Below are 22,206 nucleotides of genomic sequence, written 5' to 3'. Positions count from 1 at the left end.
TGAAAGGGATAAAAAAAAAAATCTAGAACATCTTATACAAGATTTCAAATGTATTTCATTTGAATAACTATAGAATTAGCAACAGTAAATTCCTTGAATATCAGCAACTGAAATCCATCGTACAGGAAAAATTTAATCCCAGTCAACACAATCTATAAAAAGCTACTTGGGTAACAAAATCTCTGCATCCCCCAAATGGTAATCAAAAATGTATAAGGTGTTGTTTAAAATTGACAATTGTTCTTGCAAAAGCAAAATGTGTTCGTCACCACTGTGCATTCAGATCAAAATTCTGATTGCAAAAGGAAAGAGGACAAAATAATAAATAAATTAAACAAGTGACTTTCCAGAAGCCACAGTTGCACTTTATTTTGTTTACTTTGCTGTGACACATTTATATGAGAAAAGAGATCAGAGACTACACCTTTACATACCTCTTCCTTTTCTAAGATCATTCATTACTTGAAGAAAACAAAACTGAACAAACTCAAATCAAACTAGATCTAGTCCCAGCATCACTTCCATCACACCTGTGAAGTGTGGTGGGTCAATTCCAGTACTACTTAACACAGGTTTGTTTTTGTTTTCCGCCGTCTGTTCCAAACAATAAGTCCAGCATTTACATAATGGTGATCATTTACAAATCACATCAACTTTTTTGATTTCTGCGTTGCCTCATCATTCCTGGATGCTCTCATAGACTTCAAATCGGTACTGAATCCCATTCTCCTCCTGCAGCTCATGTGGTACATCTGGAAACCTGTAGGAGAAATGATCTTTAACCTTTAATGCATCTTGATTCATCTACAAATAAAGTTTAGAGGCAAGTGCATTATTTCACATTCAAATACCCAATTTCAACATCATTCACATAACACTTTATTATATAATCAACCTTCAACATTTTCCTTACTTTGTTATGTGTGTACCAAGGAGTATTAGAGCTATTGATCATTTTGAGAAGGAGGTACAAATTTTGAGATAATTCTTGAAATAGTATTTTGAATATAAAGTTGAAATGTGTTGATTAGTTGTTTTTCCATGATGAACTGCCACGGCTGATGTGACCCTATACAAAATGCCCGGTGTAGAGGATCAAACAAATTATTTTCCATATAAAAAAAATTGTACTGCGATGATGCACTGCACTGCATTATTATTTTTTGTGTAGTGTCAGATACTCCCTCTCGACACTTGCATGGACAAAAATAGTCACACGGCTCCATTATAGAACTTGCAAAGATACAAGAATTTCATGCACTGGCCCACAATGGGACAAATGGGATTCTGGTGGATTACAGTAAAACTTCCAAATATCAGTGGCTCATGGTAGTGCCAACTCCAAGCAACAGTTACCTCAAGCTTTATATTATAAGGTAAAGACCCTACAATAATACAAAGAAAATAGAGAAAACAATCAGATGACCCCATTTGAGCAAACACTTTAGCAAGAGTGGGAAGGAAAAACTCCTTTTTAACAGGAAGAAACCTCTGGCAGAACCAGGCTCAGGGAGGGGCAGCCATCTGTTGCGACCTGTTGGGGGTGAGGGGAGGAAGACAGGACAACGACACACTGTGGAAGAGAGCCAGAGATTAATAATAACTAATCATTAAATGCAGAGTGGTGTATAAACACATAGTGAGTGAAAGGGAAACACTCTGTCCATCATGGGAATCCCCCAGCAGCCTAGACCTATTGCAGCGTAACTAAAGGAGGATTCAGGGTCACCTGATCCAATCTATATGCAAAAATATTCAAAATGAGACCTGGTTCCACAGAAGAGGGGCCTGGAAGCTGAAGTCTCTACTTCCCATTCAGTACTATATTTCAAAGATTTTCAGGGCCGAGTTCAATAACCTTAGTTTTATCTGATTTTAGAAGGAGTAAATTAGAGATCATCCATGTCTTTATTTCTTTAAGACATCACTGAAGTTTAATTAATTGGTGTGTGTTATCTGGCTTTATGGATTGAAAAAGTTGGATATCATCTGCATAGAAGTGAAAACGTTTGCTATGCCTTTTAATGATAGTGCATAAGCATAGTGTAAACAGAATTGGTCCTAGCACAGAATCCAGTAGAACTCCCAAAATTATCCTCTTTACACACAAGTAATTAAGTGTGTGAAGAGGACTCTCAATACAAACAAACAAACTGGAGACTGTTAGATAGATATGTTTCAAACAACTGCAGTGCATCACCTTACCTATCAGCATGCTCTAACCCAGGGGTGGGCAACTCCAGGCCTCGAGGGCCAGTGTCCCTGCAGGTTTTAGATGTGTCCTTGATCCAACACAGCTGATTTAAATGGCTACATTAGCTCCTCAACATGTCCTGAAGTTCTCCAGAGGGCTGGTAACGAACGAATCGGTTGATTCAGGTGTGTTGACCCAAGGTGAGATTTAAAACCTGCAGGACACCGGCCCTCGAGGCCTTGAATTGCCCACCCCTGCTCTAACCACTGTAATAAAATATAAGGATAAGCACAGAGACAAGTAAACTGACAGAGGCCATAAGAAGATCATTTTCCCTTCACTAAAGCTGTTTCTGTGCTGTGATGAGCTCTGAAACCTGACTGACTGTTTGACAACTACTCTTTCAAGAACCTTTGAGAAAAAACAAAGGTTGGAAAATGGCCTATAATTAGCTGACAGATGGGTCAGGTGATTGCTACTGCCAGCTCGACAGCCTGTGGTACGTAGCCAATTAATAGAGATAAGTTGATCATATTAATATTAATTGAAGCATTAATTAATGGTACGACTTCTTCGAGTAAGGGCCTGGTGGACGATAAATAAGAAATAAAACAGTTTTCTGGATTTTCCAGCTAGGGTGGACAAAGCTAAGCATCAGGGAAACTCCTCGGCCTGTTCTTCGAGGATTCCCGACAATTAGTGTGACTCAGGGGTATTTTAGTTCTGTTTAATGATTTGAAATGTGTGACAAATATGCATAAACTAGTGCCAAGCATGTGTGATGGTCTTACTCTGGCAGCAGACGATATTTGTCCAGACTGATCTCAGGTAAGAATGTGTCGCACTGAAACTGCTTCAGAATTTGAGTGACAAACAGTCTTCTCATTCCCGTGCTCCCCATCATCTCCTGGATGATCAAAACATAATTAAAGAGAAAGGTGTGTAGTTGCAGCTTCTCTTGAAGTGCTTCACTATATAACCATCAATAGTAGCAGTCACCAGTGTGACAGTAAAAACCACTTTGGAGTAACTATTTAGAGTCCAGCTGACTATTAATATGTAATCAGTTAGCCTGGCCTACTCTTTTTTGGTTAATTCAAAATGACCAATTTCTGACTCTAAAAAAAAGTGGAAGTGAATACAAACATACCTTGTAGAGAGAACTGCCCCCTATAACCCAGACCTGATCGGCCTGATCAGCCAGTTCTGTTTCGATTAGCCTGAGGGCTGAGCTGAAGTCTGACGCCAAGTAGTGTGCTCCTGCAGGGGGCACTCTGGACCAGAATGACCAGTTACAGCATGTCAGTTAGAACAGGGCAATACTTTGTGTAGCAAAACTCTGCACTGAGTAATAAAATATCCCCCCCCCCACACACACACACACACACTCACACAGACACGCAGGAAGTCAATGCACTGCACACTGGGCATTATGATAAAACGTGACACCGTGAAATGGCACTGTGTGTGACAAATACTTGCACTTCCTGCTGAGGACAATGTTGACTCTGTTGCTCAGAGGTCTGTTCTTCTCTGGGATGGAGTACCACGTCTTCTTGCCCATGATCACCACATTCTGCTTGCCTGCACAAAGACAGGTTTTGAATTCATTTAATCAGTTATTATTATCACATGTTTTAGCGTGCAATCTCCAGTGCATGGAGTGTCAAACTCCTTTTATGTCACAGGCCACATACCGCCCATTTTGATCTTAAGTGGGACGAACAAGTGAAACTCCACTTTGTGTCTGTGTAATTAAGTTAAATATGTAACTGAAATTTGTCAGAACTCTTCAGACTTAAATTGTAAGAAATAAATGTGTAAAATTACAGAAAAAGTCCTGGTAGCTGACCACCCAGTCTTTTGTTTTGTCTTTTTTCTCCGGTCCTCTCCTCAATCAGGAGTGACATGTTTAGCTGCATGTTCTCCTTAAATTGCTGGCTGTCTGAGTGGTGTCCAAAAAAATGATGTGGGCTTTATAGTAGGGGTGCAATGATACTCGTATCGATATTGAACCGTTCGATACAGTGTTTCGGTTCGGTACGCATATGTATCGAACAATACAAAATTTGTAATTTATTTTGAGCGCTCAGTGAATCTGCGTTCGACTACTCTGCCTAGGCTGCACTGTCGAGCGCAGATCCACTGAGCGTTCAACACAGACAGCATTGTCAGAAGGAAGAGCGCAGGGCAAGCTAGCGAGACAGAAGTTAAGCGCTCCTTGCAACATGGCAAATTGAACCTCCCCCACCCTCATTCAGATCTGGCGTTTGGAATTATTTTGGTTTTCATGTGACGTATGACCCTGAAGGTAAGCGCGTCATGGACAAAAGTAAAACAGTATGTTGGATGTGCCACGCAATGCTCAATTACATGGGTGGGAACTAGTGTGTTAGCGCAGTTAGCTCGTTAACATGTTGGCCGTCTAGCCCCACGCACGGGGCGATCCGCGGTAGCTCATTAACGGAGATTTGCCGTGTTGTGGCGTTAACGTCATTTCAACGAGATTAACGCTGACAGCACTAGTGGGAACACAACGAATATGACTGCACATTTACGCCGACATCATCCTAGTGCAAAATCAAGTGGAAGCAGACAAAAACAACAAGCATGCATGCTACAAACTTTACCAGAGTCATTTAGACAGCCGTTAGCACATGATTCTCCTTATGGGGACCTGATATGTTTAATATTGTGGCGAGCTCAGACAAGGAGGAGACGGAGGTGTCGTTTGGTCTTGCTTCCCGTGAGCTAGCCAGGGAGCACAGCCATTTATTGACATCTGCAGAAGAACACTGCCGCTAGCTAACTGCTCAGCGCGGCAACCGCACAGCAACAACAACAACACACAGGGCACCCTCTGACCCCGGAAGGACACACCGTTGCAGCGAGAGGGCGTCACCCGTCACTATGGCAACATAAACAAAACATAACTGTACAAACAGAACCCCGAACAGCCCTGACCCGCTACAATATGCTGCTGAGAATATAGCCCAGAAGAAGCGGATAGTATTGCTTTTATTTTGGAAAGAGCCATTTCTCTGTAATAAACCCTTTTCCAAAGATGAGTGATTCCTCAATCAGATACAGGGCTTGCAAAATCGCTAGCCCGACGTCCTGGGGCTAGCGATTTTTCCAGTCGGGCTACCAAAATCTATCTCTGCCCTGCCCGTCGGGCTATTGAAGGAAAAATATATGTCAATGCTTTTGCATTCTTTCGGAAATGTAGCTGGGTAATTATGTCATTGGCATCGGTGAGCCACTGTCAATATGTGACATATTGGGGGGCAGGGATAGCTCAGTAGGTAAAGTGGTCGCCCCATGATCGGAAGGTCGGCGGTTCGAATCCACTTAACGGCTACCCTGTACCGTCCCTACACACTGCTCCCCGGGCGCCTGCTTAGTGGGCTGCCCACTGCTTCACTGAGTGAATGGGTCAAATGCAGAGAAAAACAAGTAATTTCCCCATGGGGATCAATAAAGTATCCATTATTATTATTATTATTATTATTATTATATTGAAATCGCGTTTGAATTTGCGCTTGTTTTTTGCTTTCACTTTGCAATCGCGCAAACTGTGTATAGAGAGCGACAGTACTGATTGGTGAGTGATGATAATTTGCGCACCAATTCCTCTGACATCGTCTTATCAATCATTCGCTTACTATGCAAACATGACAAGTGAAATCTCCCGCAGCTTAAACATGTGAGAGGTTGATCGCGCAGAGAATCGCTGAGCGTTATGTGAGTGCGTGTGTAAAAGCAGCAGGATATATATTTTAGTTCTGCTGAGCCAAATAAGACAGGTCAGGGTAAAGAAGTGACAGCCAAAGAAAAGCTTACCACAAAACGGAAAAGTTATGACAAATCAGACTATAAGGCAAAAAGAAAGTGCAGTTTTATGGTTTCATGGACAAAAGAATTTCTGTGGCTGCAATACGACAAGCTAAATAACCGGGGCTGCACATAAGTGGTCCGCAGGTGCGCATTCGCTGTCCAAAAAAAACCAAAAAAAAAAACCAAAACGCGTGTTTGCATACATAAGATTTTCTGGAGGAGGACAGACATTTGTTTAGAACTCTTAAAGATGTCGAAGAAACAAAATCCTTTAAGCAATTACTTTGGTGTTCCTCCACCTCCAAAATGTCAGAAGGAGTCCGAACCATAAAAACAGCACGTATTCTCGGAAAAGTGGTTGCAGGAGGTGAGCTGGCTTCAAACAAATGATGAACGCACAGAGATGTGGTGCAGAATGTGCCGTGAAAATCCCACTCTAGCGGACAAAAACAGTGCCTTTTATATGGACACAAACGCGCGTTGCAACTTCTTATCTGGTGCGCGTCTTTTATTTTGACAGCGAATGCGCACATGCGGACCACTTATGTGCACCCGTGTAAATAACATAATGTTCTGCCGAGTGTGTTGTTGGTTTTCTCTCGATTCCTGAGTCGACAAGCGCCTTTGTTACTGGGACCAGTCATTTTAAGAAAGGCCCCCATTAGAACCCATGAGAAATGCAAGAAATGCATTATTGCTCAGTCTGCAATATCTTTCCCAGAACAAACACCAATTGCAAATAACATACTAAAAATAAACCTGAAAAATCTGTTTAGAACAGCGTACTATGTTGCAAAGAGTGAACTACCACTGGCAAAATTTAGCAGTCTTTGCAAACTTCAAAAAGCAAATGGCCTAGATCTTGGTTCCACTTGCCTCTTACCCGTGACTTCAGTGGAAATTTCAAATTCAGGATCTGACACAGACTGATTCCATGTCCTACACAGTTCTTACAAGTTCATAGAAATTTCTGTTCAATTAGAACCAAGTATTTGAGTTGATGATTGTAATTTTTATACAATGTTGTAATTTGTTTTTCAACAATTTTTTGACTGATGTTTTGTTTCCTTTACAATATTATACTTTAATGTATAATATTGTAAAGGAAACAAAACATCAATCACAAAATTGCTCTCTCTTTTTATTCGGGCTACTTACATTTATTTTGGGCTACCAAAAAATGCCCGAAGGGCTACCAGAGATTTTGAAATTTTGAGAGCCCTGAGATATATTTATTTTTTTAATTACTTTTGTTTCAGCAACATTAAATTTAAAAACTGTACTTTTGAGTTAAAATATATATTTATAAGTTTAATAAATGACAAATTAAAAAGGCATGAACATTTTTTTTGTATCGAAAAAATATCGAACCGTGACACCAAAGTATCGAACCGAACCGAACCGTGAATTTTGTGTATTGTTGCACCCCTACTTTATAGATAATTGGGAAACTTTCTGGAGCCAACCTGGACTTGTTAAGAGAGATGGCATCCATCCCACTTTGGATGGAGCAGCTCTCATTTCTAGAAATCTGGCCAAATTTATTAAACCACCCCAAAATGTGATTATCCGGAGTTGGGAGGAGGAAGCAGAGATGTCTTACATGCCTCTCTGCAGCTTCTCTCCTCCCATTATCCACCCAAAACCCTGACCATAATATCCTATTAAAGCATGCAGTACACGTATTACAGGTACTGTCCAACAGTGGTTTGTATCATATCTATCTAAAAGAGTTCAATTTGTTCATGTAAATGGAGAGTCCTCTTCACACACAGGTTAACTATGGAGTTCCATAGGGTTCCGTGCTAGGACCAATTCTATTTACATTATACATGCTTCTCTTTGGCAGTATCTTCAGAAGGGATTGGATACATTTTCACTGCTATGCAGATGACACCCAACTTTATCTATCCATGAAGCAACACCAATTAGTTAAACTACAGGAATGTCTTAAAGACAAAGACCTGGATGCTTTCTAATTTTCTACTTCTAAATTCAGATATAACTGAGGTCATTGTACTCGGCCCTGAAAATCTTCAAAATATGGTATCTCACCAGATTCTTACTCTGGATGTCATTATCTCAGCATCCAGTAACACTGTGAGGAACCATTTTTTTGACCAGTATATGTCCTTCAAACACACATACTAAACATATATACGACTGCTTTTTTCCATTTGCACAAAATCCCTAAAATTAGAAATATCCTGTCTCGGAGTGATGCTGAAAAACTAGTTCATGCATTTATTACTTCTAGGCTGGACTACTGTATTTTATTATTATCAGGATGTCTTAAAAACTCCTGGAGAAGTCTTCAGTTAATCCAAAATGCTACAGCAAGAGTAAATGGTAAATGGACTGGTTCATATATAGCACTTTTCTACTCTTCTGAGCACTCAAAGCACTTTATTGACAGGGACTAAAAAAGAGAGAACATATTTCTCCTATATTGGCTTCCCTTCATATGCTCCCTGTTAAATCAAGAATTGGTATGATGGTATGGTCCCAGTCTGTCTTTTCATGTGACTGGCCACATAGTGTGCCCCATCAAAATAAAGTCCCACCCCTACCTGCATAGATTCTCAGCAGGGCTGAAGATTCAGCTCCCACATACAAGCGGGCCATTAATAATTAATAATAATAACAACCAACTTCTGACAAGCTTCTGTTTTTTCACAAAACCCAAAGTATGGGTTTGACATAATGACATAATTATGATGGGTCTGGACAGAGGTAAATCTGTGCTAAAATCCTGAGCTACATCTGTTGAATTGGAGTGTGTTATGATACACAGTGAATTACTTTTCGATATATACTACTCTCCAAAATATGTAGTTTCACAATGATAGTGTAAAACATATTACATTATTTACCATGTTGTTTAGTTTATGTGGATGTTGCAAAAAAAAAAAAAAAAAAAAAAAAAGGAATGTCACACTTTCCACAAATCTGCTTGGATCCCAGTGACGTAAACTTCGTCACTGAGCAGTGAGTGAAATAAACCATGAGGTGCAATCAAAGCATTGTAAGATGTTGAAAGTAAGATGGTAAATCTTACTTTCAACATCTTACAATGCTATGATTGCACCCATTCCCCAACTCTCTGTGAATGGTACTCAAGGTCATTGATCAGTTTTTGATCAATGGTCATGACAATATGCATATTCATGATTAAGGAATTCTCAATAAAAAAATTTTGACAACAAAAACAGAGTAGCATTCAGGTAGCTGTAGGGCTGCAGCTATCAGCTATTTTAGTAATCAAGTAATTATCGATTATCCCATAGATTATTTTACTCTGATGTGCTGTGTAATCCATTAATTTAAATGTTATTAGGAAAGGATTAGACAAAAGTAGGAAAACAGTCAGGAAATACTCTTAAGTGTTCAGTTTCTATGCCATATGTGCCAGATACAAGATCCAGAACAGGAGTGTCAAATGTATGGCTCGCGGGTCACATCTGGCCCATTTTTGTTTGACACAATTATATCTGTCCCACGATTAATTTCATAAGTCAGTTATTAATTGTCCATCGGTATGTGGGAGCCGAAATCTCAGCCCTGCTCATAATTCATGCAGACAGCCGTGGGACTTTTGATGGGCACACCATGTATGTCTCCCCACACACCAAAGAAAAAGTTAAATAAATGAGCTGCAATATCTGTAACTTGGTCAATCGTTTTTATAGTCACTATCTAGATGGGTTTTTTTCTGTAATTTGAGGTTATCACGTTTATTATTTTTACGTTTCAAAACAGTATTGCCAACAACCAGAGTTTGCTCCTCAACACATGAGGGTGGCTTCGGTCGCACTGACTACAGGTACAAGTATCATTATTACTAAAGGAGGCAGAGGAGTAACTAAACTTCTGACACACTGAGCAGGAAAGTGCAGGAGGGACGGGTGGAGAGGCCATGTTGCTAGAGATCTGGCTACGAGCTAAACTAAGCTAGCAAATCCAGAAAGACACACTGAATGAATACTGCGAATATAATTAGTGGGTGAATCGAATTATGTGCTTTGGCGTGTGTGAGCTTTTTATTAAAATTATAGGCCATTGTAACAGATAAGTTATACAAAAACACCATCATTCATAGTAACAGGAGCAGGGAGTGATACTCTACCATAGCACCAACACCAAGTCGTGTTCTTTCACCAACATGTAGGTAAAATAACAGGTAACTAGTAGGTGTTGGATTAGTATGATCGGAGTCTGCGCTGCGGGACTGTTTTGATCACGCGGACTGGGAAATGTTTCACGTGGCTGCTAGGGACATTGATGAATACACAGACTCAGTCTGCGGATTTATCAGGAAATGCGTGGAAGATGTCGTCCCATCCAGAACAGTTAAATCCTTCCCAAATCAAAAACCCTGGATTAACGGAGATGTTCGCGCGGCACGGAGCACCGCCTTTGCCTCCGCGAACACATCGGACTACAAACACGCACATTACCAACTCCGGAAGACGATCAAAGCAGCCAAACGTGAGTACAGGGACAGGGTGGAGCAACAGTTTGACAACCCTCGGAGTATGTGGCAGGGACTAAACACGATCACAGACTTTAGAGGGAAAACCAGCACACCGCAGACCACGGCCTCTCTGTGTGAGGATCTAAACGTATTCTATGCTAGATTCGACACAGCGAAAACACCATGAGACCGGACAGTGTGCGCACTGACGTCATCCGCGGTGCGCACACTGTGTCTGAGGAGGATGTGCGGAGGTGCTTCAGGAAGGTGAACGCACGCAAAGCTACTGGTCCGGACGGGATTCCCGGCCGCGTCCTCAAGTCATGCGCGGCTCAGCTGGCTGGAGTGTTCACGCACATCTTCAACCTTTCCCTCTCTCTGTCTGTAGTCCCAGCCTGCTTCAAAATGGCCACCATCGTCCCTGTACCCAAATCCTCCACCATCTCCTCATTGAACGACTGGCGACCTGTAGCCCTGACCCCCATCGTAAGCAAATGCTTCGAGAAGCTGGTCAGGGACTTCATCTGCTCTGCACTACCCGACTCACTGGACCCTCTACAGTTCGCATACCGCCACAACAGGTCCACTGATGATGCCATAGCCCTGACACTACACACTGCCCTGTCACACCTGGAGAAGAGAGACACGTATGTGAGAATGCTGTTTGTAGATTACAGCTCAGCATTCAACACCATCGTTCCCTCGAAGCTGGACAGGAAACTGCAGGATCTAGGACTGAGCAGCTCCCTCTGCAGCTGGATCCTTAGCTTCCTGTCTGACATACGCCAAGTGGTCAGACTGGGCAGCATCACCTCATCCCCCATCACACTGAACACTGGTGCTCCACAGGGGTGTGTACTGAGCCCTCTCCTGTACTCACTCTACACCTACGACTGCACAGCCACTAACAACTCCAACATCATTGTGAAGTTTGCGGACGACACTACAGTGGTGGGTCTTATCACCAACAGTGATGAGACAGCTTACAGGGAGGAGGTCAGCGCCCTGACCCACTGGTGTCAAGACAACCATCTCACCCTCAACGTCGCAAAGACAAAGGAGTTGATAGTGGACTTCCGGAGGTGCAGAGAAGTACACACCCCCATCACCATCAGCGGCGCTGCTGTGGAGAGAGTGAGCAGCTTCCGGTTCCTTGGTGTACATCTGGCTGAGGATCTTACGTGGTCAGTACACACAAACAAAACAGTGAAGAAGGTGCAGCAGCGCCTCTTCTTTCTCAGGAGACTGAAAAGATTCGGCATGAGCCCCCGCATCCTCAGGACCTTCTATCACTGTGCCATTGAGAGCATCCTCACTGGATGCATCACCACCTGGTATGGCAACAGCACCGCCTACAACTGCAAAGCTCTCCAGCGAGTAGTGCGGTGCTCTGAACGGATAATTGGAGGTGAGCTTCCCTCCCTCCAAGACATCTACAGGAAGCGCTGCCTGAAGAAAGCGGGGAGGATCATCAAGGACTCCAGTCACCCCAGCCATAAACTGTTCAGACTACTTCCATCAGGAAGGAGGTTCTGCAGCATCCGGTCCCGTACCAGCAGACTGAGAGACAGCTTTTTCCATCAGGCCATCAGACTGCTGAACACTTCATAGACACCTCAGCTTCACTACTGGAACTTTAACATTATGCACTCCATACTGTACAGTAATGCCACTGTTTTGCACATGTCTCACTCTGTATATTTTATTTTATTTATTTTATATATTCTATTCATTGTTTACTCTATTTAATTTGTAAAATATGTGTACACACACACACACACAGAAAAATATTTAGTATACACATCCAGAAATGCATATACTATTATATATTGTACATATATTTATTAGTTTCAGATGTAGCCATTCTTGTATTTTGCTTGTTTACATTATTGTATTTTGAACAACTCTGTTGCTTGTGAAGCTCGCACACAAGAATTTCACTCACATGTGCTGTACCAATGTACCTGCACATGTGATGTGACAATAAAAGTGATTTGATTTGATGTTAAGCAGAGAAATCCAGAAGGACGAATCTTGGTGAATTTTGCAAAGAAAAAAGAAGAAGATTGAAATAGCTGTGGTAGACATGTAGGCCTACCTCAAGAAGAGGGAGGGACAGGGTAAGGGTGGAGTAAGGTGCAGTCTTAAAGAGATAGGACACTGTAAGTTGGTATCAGGAAAGTTTGTAGCCAAGCAGCATTGTTTGTATATGTGTTTTTCTTGCTGCTGTTACAACCAAGGTTACGTCCACACGTACCCGGGTATTTTTGAAAACGGAGATTTTCCGTTTTCAAAAATACCCGGGTACGTGTGGACGTAGCCCAAATTTCCCCTTGTGGGACAATTAAAGAATGATTCTATTCTATTCAACCCTGGCCCTTCGATACAAGCAGCACACTTGTTGCTTTATGTTCATGTTTAAGTTAGGTCACTCAGAGAACTTTGACCTGTGACTAAGCAAAGACAAGGTGGAGATGAGTTACCTTTCACTGACGGAGTTGCTGTCATCTTTCGGAAATGTGCGAATTCCTTACTGTAAAAGAACATGTATGTTTACAGATGTACATTTTAACGTCGCTACATCAGCTCGCTTGACCTTAGGTTAGACTTAGCTTGTACCAACAAATGTCCCATATTTAAACTGTTGTGAATGAATTGTTGGCCTATAATCCGCCAAACACATCTCAGACTTATTTCTCATGAATGATATTAAGTCACTTTGAGCCAGAAACAACATTTCTGTCACAGTGTAGAAGCTGCTGTCAGGTTTTGCCAAAGTCACTTGTACACGTCCATTACCCAGATAAGATATTAAAAATGTTTTCTTCACCAGAGATCTAGCCAAAGCATATTGATTGTCTGAAGATATGTACAGTGATTAAAAATGTAGCACAGCCGATGTACAGTGCCATACAAAACGGTTCATTTCAGAAATCCTGTCGATTAATCAATATAAACACAGATACTCGACATAAGAGATACAAAAACATCGGCCGGCGGGACTGACCTGAGCCTAATGGGGTGCCATGGCAGGTTTCCCTTGTTGCCGATTCCCCGGTCAGGGCACACGGCCACAATGGCGTTCAAAACGCGGGCCATCGTTACCGTGGACTGACACTGTACACTCCCGCCACAGAAACGCCGGAAATGACGACGATTGCTTCTCTTTTTTTTCTCCAACTTTATTTCAACAGAAACCTTTTTTAACAACAGCAAGCATAATACATGGAGAACACAATGTATTATTGTAGTGCAAAATTATAATACATTGGAACAGTATGTATAATTAAACAAATAGTATAGAAATACAGGTTAAAAGGGGGACAAAAGCGAGAGATGCTTTGACGCCGAATAATTAAAGAGATTAAAAATATTACAAATATTTTTGGTTTTTAAAGCTTTCTTGTTGTGAGAGGAACAAATTGTAGTCAGAGATCTAATTCTTTCCTGAAAGGGGAGAAGTACGGTTTCTTGTTTGAGAACTTACATTTAATGGTGAAATACATCTTTCACTTTATTATTAGAATAGAATAGAATTTTATTTCGAACATGCAAATATAACTGAAATAACAAGAGAAAAAAGAAAAACAAAACAAAACTTAAAAATCATCAAATTTTCATGTATATATTTATGTCTATAGAATGTGTGTGCTCGAAAAGGAGTAGTTTACACTTCTACGGTTCCTACCCCCTTTACCCCCTTACTGATCAAATAAGTGATGATGATGATGATATATAGCGACAACGGTGTAAACTCTGTGCAGGAAAATACTATTGTACGCAAATTCAGCTTTTCTTCACTTCCAGTTAAAGTGGGTTTAAAGCGCACCGCCATATACTGCCCGCTTGTGGTCATCTTACAAACAATGTAGCATGCAGAAGCTGCATGTTGCATATAATGATGCAAGGAGAATCCTTCTTAGGATACCTAGAGGGTCTAGTGCCAGTCAGATGTTTGTAGCTGTGGGTATTTGGACTTTTACGGAATTTAAAGTTCACTTTTAGAGAACGACTGGACGGCTCTAGAAACAGTATAATTTTAGCACACACAGATCCGACAGTGAGCCATCCTTTTAACTATGGAAATAAAGTCTGTCAATAAAGACTGAATTGAAATTGAATTGAATTTATGGATGCGGTATTTGGCGAGGAGTAAAATCAGATTCATGAGGTAAAAAGCTCACTAGAGTCAGTATAACCAAATAAAAACGTGTTTTGATTACAATAAAAACATGGTACAAATTTTGATAAGATGCTGTAAGAGATGCAACTAGTGATATCTCTCCATAAAATCTGAGTAAAGGTACACAACCAAAAGTAAATGCGAGCAGGTCTCTGGGACAATCTTACAAAAGGCGCAAAATGTGTCTATGTCACTTATATTTTTAAAGGAAGCTTTTAACAGGGTAAAATCTATGAATTAGCTTAAATTAAATCTCATTTTGTTAGTAAGGAGGATTTTTTGTTACAAAGACCAAACCTTTTTCCAGTCAGTGTCCTGACAAAATGAGTCCAGAATTAAATGGATGGAGGAACAGAGATAAGTGACTCTTGAAAAAGAGACCCAATCTTGGCATTCACACCTTTACAAGAGGAGAATCAAATCTGACCTAAAGGAGACTCTTTCAGAACAGGGTAAGACATGAACAGATGTGGGGAGACAGTGGTATTTCTAAACAACATGGATAGCTGAGATGGTATGGCATCAAAAACAATACAGAACTCCTTTGGGTGTATACCCAAAGGAGTTCTGTATTGTTTTTGAGTAATTATATAATAATCCTGCATTACTGAATACTTGACTTACAAGAAGAATCCCTTTATTAAACTCGTTTTCAAAGAATAGTGACTTATTCTTGTATAGAATGTTACAGTTGTTCCAAATATAATATCTTTGTGGAGAAAAGTTATGTTTATAGATCAAAGACCATGCCAAAAGAGCCTGTTGATGAAGGTTTGAGAGTTTAATTGGGATTTTCTGAATACTGTTAGTTGCAAAGGATAATAAAGTCCAAGCCACCCGAACATGAAAAGATACTGACGAGAGATGAAAGATGACTGCTTCTTCTTTCGGAGAGCTATACGGCTTGTCTTCTTTGTGAAATAACACAATTCTGCTGAAAACATTTGCATTTTTTTATTTAGTCAAAAAGCTGCCGTCTTAAAGTACATCAAAGTCAAAGTCAGTCCTAAGTATAAGGGTAAAATGTAAAACGCTTACAACTGACGAGTGGGTGGAACCCCCAAAATCCAAACTCAACGAAACCTGCTGAAATTTAGCTTGAAGTACAAGTGTTCAGCTATCATGCTACAGCCAGAGCTAGAGTACAAAAACATATTTTTACAATGCTTACCAAAGATATCTGACATATTTGATGACAGAAATCTTTATGTATGTGGTAATCTGATGACAGAAACCAATGCAGCAGCTCAGCAGCTGTATTTACAGGAGTCTCTCCACCTCAAATTATGGACTAAAAGCATCTCATACTCCCAGTCATCAGATCTCAAGTGTTCAGTGAGAAGCTCCATAAGAATCATCCTTGTTGGAAAAAAAAAAAATCACGTGACCTCATTTTCATCCTATCAGATGTGAATAAAGCTTGTGTAGAGATTCAAGGAACAGTCTGACAGTAAATACAGCAGGGACAGCAGTGCAGAGACTCGTGGATGAAGAGATCACACTCCACACAGAACACACTGTGACACGATGGACAGCTGAACATCTGGAATGTCACAGGTATGCAGACAGAGCAAATAAATAAAAGGCAGATAAAGACATTATACAGTTTTTACAAGAAAAAATCTAAATGAATCCAGCAGGGCACAAAGTGTCACAGCAACTGAAGGCGGGCCCCTGATTTCACCAAAACTTAAGCTCTGCCAGCCAGCACATGTGGGTGGAAATGTGTGCTGCTTAAATCTGTAAATAATCAAGTAGTCTGCTGACTTATCCTATCTGCATTCATTCTTAGATGGGTATAAATTTATATTTACATATACTTTAAATAATTATTTAATCTTTAAAAAAAAACCTAAATAATATACATATAATAACAACAATAATATTGATACAAAAGGGGCAGCATGGAGACACTTATATAATTATTATTATGAACTGAAGATGATGGCACAAGTCACAGTTTTGACAATTTCACAATGAGGTACATTAAAATTGTTCAAATTTTCAAAGATGCAGTTTTGTGCAGGTTGGTGAAACTATCCATCTTCACTCCTGAGAAAGTCTGTCTCTCGCCTTATTAGCAAATACCTTTTGTGAAACAATTTGCCTCTGTTTAAACATCTTGTGTTTTTCTGAATGAAATGTGTTTGTGATTGTTGCAATGTTTTTTTTCTTTTTTTAAATCTGACAGCATCCCAGCTTTGTGGAATTGGGCTTATATCCTCCTGAGAACCGAGGAAAAAAGGAATCTTCCTGTTGAACTTGTTGTGTGATTTCCTTGCTCTTTGGAGTGAAAAGATTCCACCCAAACACATGAGATATCTATGGAAAGCCCAGCATATCCTCTATTTAGCACATCAGGACTTAGTAGGGTAGCTCAAATAAGTCAAAAGATATAGACTAAAAACACTCTACATGTCCTCCTGGTTCTTAGGAGGACATGTAGAGTGGTCATGGTTTGGGATGCAGACAAATTTCAGCAAGAGTGAGATGATGGCTATCCACTGTATAAGGAAAAAGCAAAAATCTTGCAGATTCTGCATATTCATATGCAGATGCCTGCTGTATGAGATTGTAGGTGTGTTAATATATAAAACTGGTGAACCTCATGGCAAATTTAAAAGAACGGGTAACTATACTGGCTTGTCACAGACCACATTTCCCCCAGTCTTCGACAGAGATGCTGATCTTTAGAGCAAGCCAAACAGAAGCTGGATGTTATGTTTCTGAAACATTTTGTGAATTAAAGCCAATATTAAAGTGTGTCTTGTTATTCGCATACCCGTGAGCAGAAATCACTTGTAAACCTCGACAAATGACTCAATTTACACAGCAAAGACTGAGGGCAGTTGACTGTGACAGGCAAACTGGCTTTTATGAGTAAAACTGGAAGTTCATTTCACAACAAGAATAACACTGTGCTGTGCTGCACAGATATTCAGCCACTTACACTTTTATCCTTCAGCTCTGCTTGACATGCCTGACAGAACCTGAAACCAAACCACAACAGTATAAGACATGCAGTGAAACACCATCTGCATCTCAATGTGAGAGTAGATCACAGCTACCTGTCTCCTTGGAGGTTCTCCACTGGACTCTCTACAAAAGCTTGGAGGGGGAAGAGGTGGTGAAAGGATCTGGCAAGATGGGGGGCCGACACCAGAGTCAAACCTTGGAGATAAAACAGCACATAGGCCAGTCAACACACAACAACAAAAATAAAAAAAAATTTTCCCATCTAATCCTTTAACTGAACAGTACATACCACACACTTTACACTCCACGGGAAGCTCAGTGTAAGTGGCGTGGCACTGTGGACACAAATATCCTCCCAGAGACAGACCTGGACCACTGCTGCTGTCCAGATGACTGGACAAACACAAAGACGAGCGTCAAAACAAATATTCATTTTAACCTGCAGTCTTAGCCATGCGGTTAATCGCACTGCTTTCTACTCACGACATGCTGAACGACGGCTTGGCATCCTGGTCAGTCACAGAGGCAATGGTATGCTGAGGAAAACCTGAGCAAACACAAGGTTCACATCAAGTGGATTCAGTGAGAATGACTTACTTTTTTTCTCCAAATCTTGGTTCTGTTTCAAAGGAATCATTTCAAAACGTCACCACAAGAAATAGCTATCAGAAACTCTGAAGGATTTCAACACTAATCTAACCATGAACAGCAACTTTCACAAGAGCTTAGAAGAAGCATTATACAGACACACAAAGCCACAAAAGCATACAAACACAATTCTAAAGACCTAAAGGTTCATCAGCACATAATAAGATCAACAGTTTACAGATGACACAGAAATAACCACTGCTTTATTTTGAAGGAAAACATCTCCAAAGTCTAGCAGCTGAAAGTGAGTCAGATTTGCTGATGCAGTGAGGGAATAAAACAAAGCAGAACACTACTTAAGAATCACCAGAGCAGCAGCAAGCACTGAAGCTTAACAGAACAAAGCTTCTGTGTTTAGACCTGCTGACAGCATGTACCCACATTGTACCCTGGACAGTTGGACAAGTGCGTTACTTTTACTGGTGGCCTCAATATTGGACGCAACGTACACAAAGAGCTTAAGTATATGAGAAGGTGAACGTGACACTTCCAGTGATTACTTGGGGTTCACCAGTGTCACTGGTTTAGTTCCATTGTTTTTATTAATAACTTTGATCCACAAGGAAATCCTACTAATTCCAAAGGCTTTTGCTGCAGCTGTAGGTAAGTGACGGGAGAGGAGCTGACTGAATACCAAGAGATGGAGACAGCGTCAGCATACTCACCCATGCGGATTAAAGAGCATTCAGAGGAGGAGCTGGCAGGAGGTGGTTTGATGTGAAGCATCAGCAGCTCTTTGAAGTGGCTCTCATCCAGGATCACGTGGTACGAGCCACCTGTCTCTCTCGTCAGCACTGTACATACCCGGACCTCTGCTGACAGACCGATGACAGACACCCGCACCTTCAGAGACTTCAGGGTCTGACGGAGGAGATGGAGCACAGAGCTGTCTCTGGACCTGAGCTAACTTGTCTATAAGATAATCAATGGACTGATGACTCTCAGCACAAAAAACAGAGTGGCTTCACCTTGATCAGCTCATAGATGTTGGCTGGGTCACATGTAGTGAGACTACTGAGGATGATCAGGATCTCCCGGCTCGTGTGTCCAGGCATGTGCCTTCACACAGAGGCAGACAGCAGCTCAATGACGTCTCACTACAGAAGCTAATCAAAAACAATGACTCTGCTAAACCTACTTGAGGGTTTGTATGGCCAGGTTGAGGGAATTGTAGAGGGACGGCTCTCCTACGCAAACAGTGTCCACAGCTTTTTTCAGAGCAGTGATGTGCTTCTTTGGATTTCCTGGTGATGCCGTGAAACAACACACACACAGTACATTTGCATTACAGAACAGATGACGTGAGGTTTAAAAAAAAAAACAAAAAAAACCAAAAAACTAACACTGGCACTGGCACACTGATGCTAATTTAAAAAAAAGAAAAAGGTTTAGTGGCAAATCAAAAAACATTGGTTCAAAGAGACCAAATCACAGATACCTGCCAGATCAGTCAGCTTCTCAGCCCTTTTGTTCTTTGTGGTGATAATACCAACCTACAAAACAAAACACAGCACAACTCACTTACTAGCAGTCACTCATTAGTCTCTGGAAGTTTGCTGAACATCCGCACACAGCCGAGTGTAACCCAGCAGCAACCTGGGGCCAATGCTGAAACTCTGGCACCTCCAGTGGACCCGTAAGACTGGCTTCGAAAGCATGTCAGGACACTCATATGTTAAACCTGACATATACAGATTAGAAAGCATGTTTACAACCCGGTCAACCTTCACGGACAGGACGTCTCTCCATTAGAACTGCATGTTGGGCCATTTCCACCAGGGTCTGTCACCCTCACTAATCTAAGACACCCAACTGTCTTTGTGCATTTTTATAAAATTATCAGGTGTTGCTTTGTGGTAGCATGAAGTCTGTGCTCCAGGTTGGCAAATCAAACTTTTTTTTGTCTGTCACAATCAGCAGGCGTATAAGCTGAGCAGCCCAGCCTTAGAGGGAGCATGAGGAATTCAGTAGTTTAGGAGGAGCTAAGAGTCAAAAGGAAACTAACTGGATTGGGCATCTGAGTAAAAGTATGAAACCAGTGTGTGTTTGTATACAGTGACAAGGGGCAGAATATGACTTATGGCATACCTGGCTGATGGGATTTTGGTCAAAATATTCATCAACAAATACTTCCATGAGCTGAGGAGGAAAGAAGAGATGAGATGAGATGGTTAGCAGACAATCACACTGTAGCTGCTGGTGTCCAGGGAGACAGCTCTGCTTTACCTTGAGAGTAGAGGTGAGGCGGTTTGGTTTTAAGTCCTGGTCTTCCATACTACGCGAACAGTCAATCACCACATACACGTGACGCATCTGAAGTACAAAACAACCTTTAACATCTTAACTTTCTTTTTCAATTTTTTCAAAAAAATAGATGTTATGCACAATATTAACCAGCGGGTATGTTGGGCTACAAATATAGAATGTGCAGCAGATCCTATATTGACATGAGAGCTCAGAGGCCTTGGCTTTGTGCTACGACAGGAAACTTCTCATTCATTTCAGGTTTATTTATAGAGCACCAAATCACATAAACAGTCACTTCAAGGTTTTAAACTGAAAAGTAAAGATCCAGCAGCATTCTGCAAACACATGATATTATACAGATATACACACAACTACTCACATATTTAGAATAATTAGTTAACTGTGTGTAAATTTTCTATGCTTTATTTCAGAGTGCTGAAACAGCACTCCACTTCAATAACGAACCACAAAAAGTGTTACGCATGTGGGAAACACAAGGCTCTGCACAACTCACCATTCCAAGCCTCACTTGCCCATGGCTCTCTATCACCCTGTGCAGCAAAGAAAGCATGAGATGAGGAGCAGGAGAAGACACAAGCATTTTCATCATGGGATGGATAGACAGACAGACAGGTAGACACAAACACGCACACCTTTTCCGTTTGGACTGGTACAGAATCTCTTCCACTGTGGCTTTGAGTGAGCCTGACTCGTCCTCCTTCAGCACCTCCCTGAGGATGAAACATATTCCACAATAATCCAGGGAATGACGACACACAGCTCAAGCTGCAGATGCACATGGCTGAGCAGTCTCACCATGTCCTCTCATAGCCCCCTTCCCAGCGCTTGGCTCTCTCTGGTTCTTCATCCATTGTGTTTGGCGGCCAGAAATTCAACAGACGCTCCCAGCCAAATCACTGCCAAACCAAGTACACACATTCGGTACTACAGACTCACAATAACTCATGACACGCTGCATTAAGGATAGGACGTATGGCCACATTTCGGTTATTGCTCATTCTGCATTTAACCCATGTGCCTTGCTTAGAAGCACAGTGGCAGTTATCGATTACTGTAGATTACCTCGGTGACTAGCTACCTTCTAGGAAGTTGGCGGTAAATAAAAACATGTTAATAAAAACCCCATCATCAGACCAAACAGCACCTTTACGTACGGGTCGTTATCAGCGCCACAGACCTGCCTGTAAGTAGAGTCAAGCTAACAGATGTTGTAAGTGCAGTCCGCTGAGCCACAGCTCATAGCCCTCCATGTTCTTCCAGGACAGCGTGAGGCTGACACTGGGTTCGCTGACCTTACAGTGAGAGAAGCGACAGATGAAGTCGGGTTTTGAAATGAACTTACACTTTCCACCACCAACGAATTACTCCAGCTCGTCGACTCTATTCCGCCTGCTAGCTAGCTAGCTAAAAGTCCTGATAAATCAGTGATTTTCATGCAGTTCAAACAACAAGCATGATGCGGGACTCACATCATGCAGTTACACAGGACTATGATTTTAAACACCTTATAACTTACTATACTAACTAAACAATAAATATAAACACTCACCAACTCTGACTATACTGTAACGCAAGCTGTGCAACAAGACTTTTCCTCCGGATGGAAACGGGCAAAGAAGAGAAAGG

The 22,206-nt window shown here is 41.3% G+C and overlaps 2 protein-coding genes across 4 annotated transcripts; both read right to left on the bottom strand.

Annotated features, from left to right (window-relative positions):
- Positions 1-326: 326 nt before the first annotated feature.
- On the bottom strand, positions 327-13,667 carry dhfr (dihydrofolate reductase). The gene is made up of 6 exons (XM_082555255.1): positions 13,513-13,667; positions 12,989-13,038; positions 3,673-3,778; positions 3,345-3,468; positions 2,986-3,101; positions 327-760 (listed from the first exon to the last, which is right to left on the bottom strand). Exons 1-6 carry the CDS (start codon positions 13,602-13,604, stop codon positions 679-681), a joined length of 570 nt encoding a protein of 189 aa, XP_082411381.1. The 5' UTR covers positions 13,605-13,667; the 3' UTR covers positions 327-678.
- A 1,787-nt stretch (positions 13,668-15,454) lies between these two features.
- On the bottom strand, positions 15,455-22,200 carry gtf2h2 (general transcription factor IIH, polypeptide 2). 3 transcript variants are annotated; one of them, XM_082555251.1, is made up of 16 exons: positions 22,130-22,181; positions 21,758-21,872; positions 21,376-21,476; positions 21,213-21,290; positions 21,074-21,110; positions 20,539-20,625; positions 20,401-20,451; positions 19,751-19,805; positions 19,451-19,556; positions 19,281-19,371; positions 18,978-19,173; positions 18,148-18,211; positions 17,954-18,057; positions 17,757-17,859; positions 17,639-17,678; positions 15,455-16,231 (listed from the first exon to the last, which is right to left on the bottom strand). In XM_082555251.1, exons 3-16 carry the CDS (start codon positions 21,429-21,431, stop codon positions 16,121-16,123), a joined length of 1,179 nt encoding a protein of 392 aa, XP_082411377.1. In that variant the 5' UTR covers positions 21,432-21,476; positions 21,758-21,872; positions 22,130-22,181; the 3' UTR covers positions 15,455-16,120. The 3 variants fall into 3 exon arrangements, with proteins under 3 accessions (XP_082411377.1, XP_082411378.1, XP_082411376.1); XM_082555252.1 differs by lacking the exon at positions 21,758-21,872 and having other exon boundaries at positions 22,130-22,200; XM_082555250.1 differs by lacking the exon at positions 21,758-21,872 and having other exon boundaries at positions 21,923-22,148.
- Positions 22,201-22,206: the final 6 nt, after the last annotated feature.

The sequence above is a fragment of the Aulonocara stuartgranti genome (genome assembly GCF_965226115.1).
Source record: "Aulonocara stuartgranti genome assembly, chromosome: 12".
In the NCBI taxonomy this organism is placed as follows: domain Eukaryota; kingdom Metazoa; phylum Chordata; class Actinopteri; order Cichliformes; family Cichlidae; genus Aulonocara; species Aulonocara stuartgranti.
Note: the sequence above shows the minus strand (reverse complement) of the source record. Positions and strands in the feature narration are given on the sequence as shown.

Coding starts and splice junctions, on each gene's coding strand:
- dhfr (XM_082555255.1), bottom strand. CDS start 13,604: ATGGCCCGCGTTTTGAACGCCATTGTGGCCGTGTGCCCTGACCGGGGA. Junction 13,039..13,512: donor TGGCACCCCATTAGGCTCAG/GTCAGTCCCGCC, acceptor GTTCTTTTACAG/TAAGGAATTCGCACATTTCC. Junction 761..2,985: donor AAATATCGTCTGCTGCCAGA/GTAAGACCATCA, acceptor TTTCTCCTACAG/GTTTCCAGATGTACCACATG.
- gtf2h2 (XM_082555252.1), bottom strand. CDS start 21,431: ATGGATGAAGAACCAGAGAGAGCCAAGCGCTGGGAAGGGGGCTATGAG. Junction 19,557..19,750: donor GAAGCTGACTGATCTGGCAG/GTATCTGTGATT, acceptor CGGCATCACCAG/GAAATCCAAAGAAGCACATC. Junction 18,212..18,977: donor ATGCTCTTTAATCCGCATGG/GTGAGTATGCTG, acceptor GTGTTTGCTCAG/GTTTTCCTCAGCATACCATT.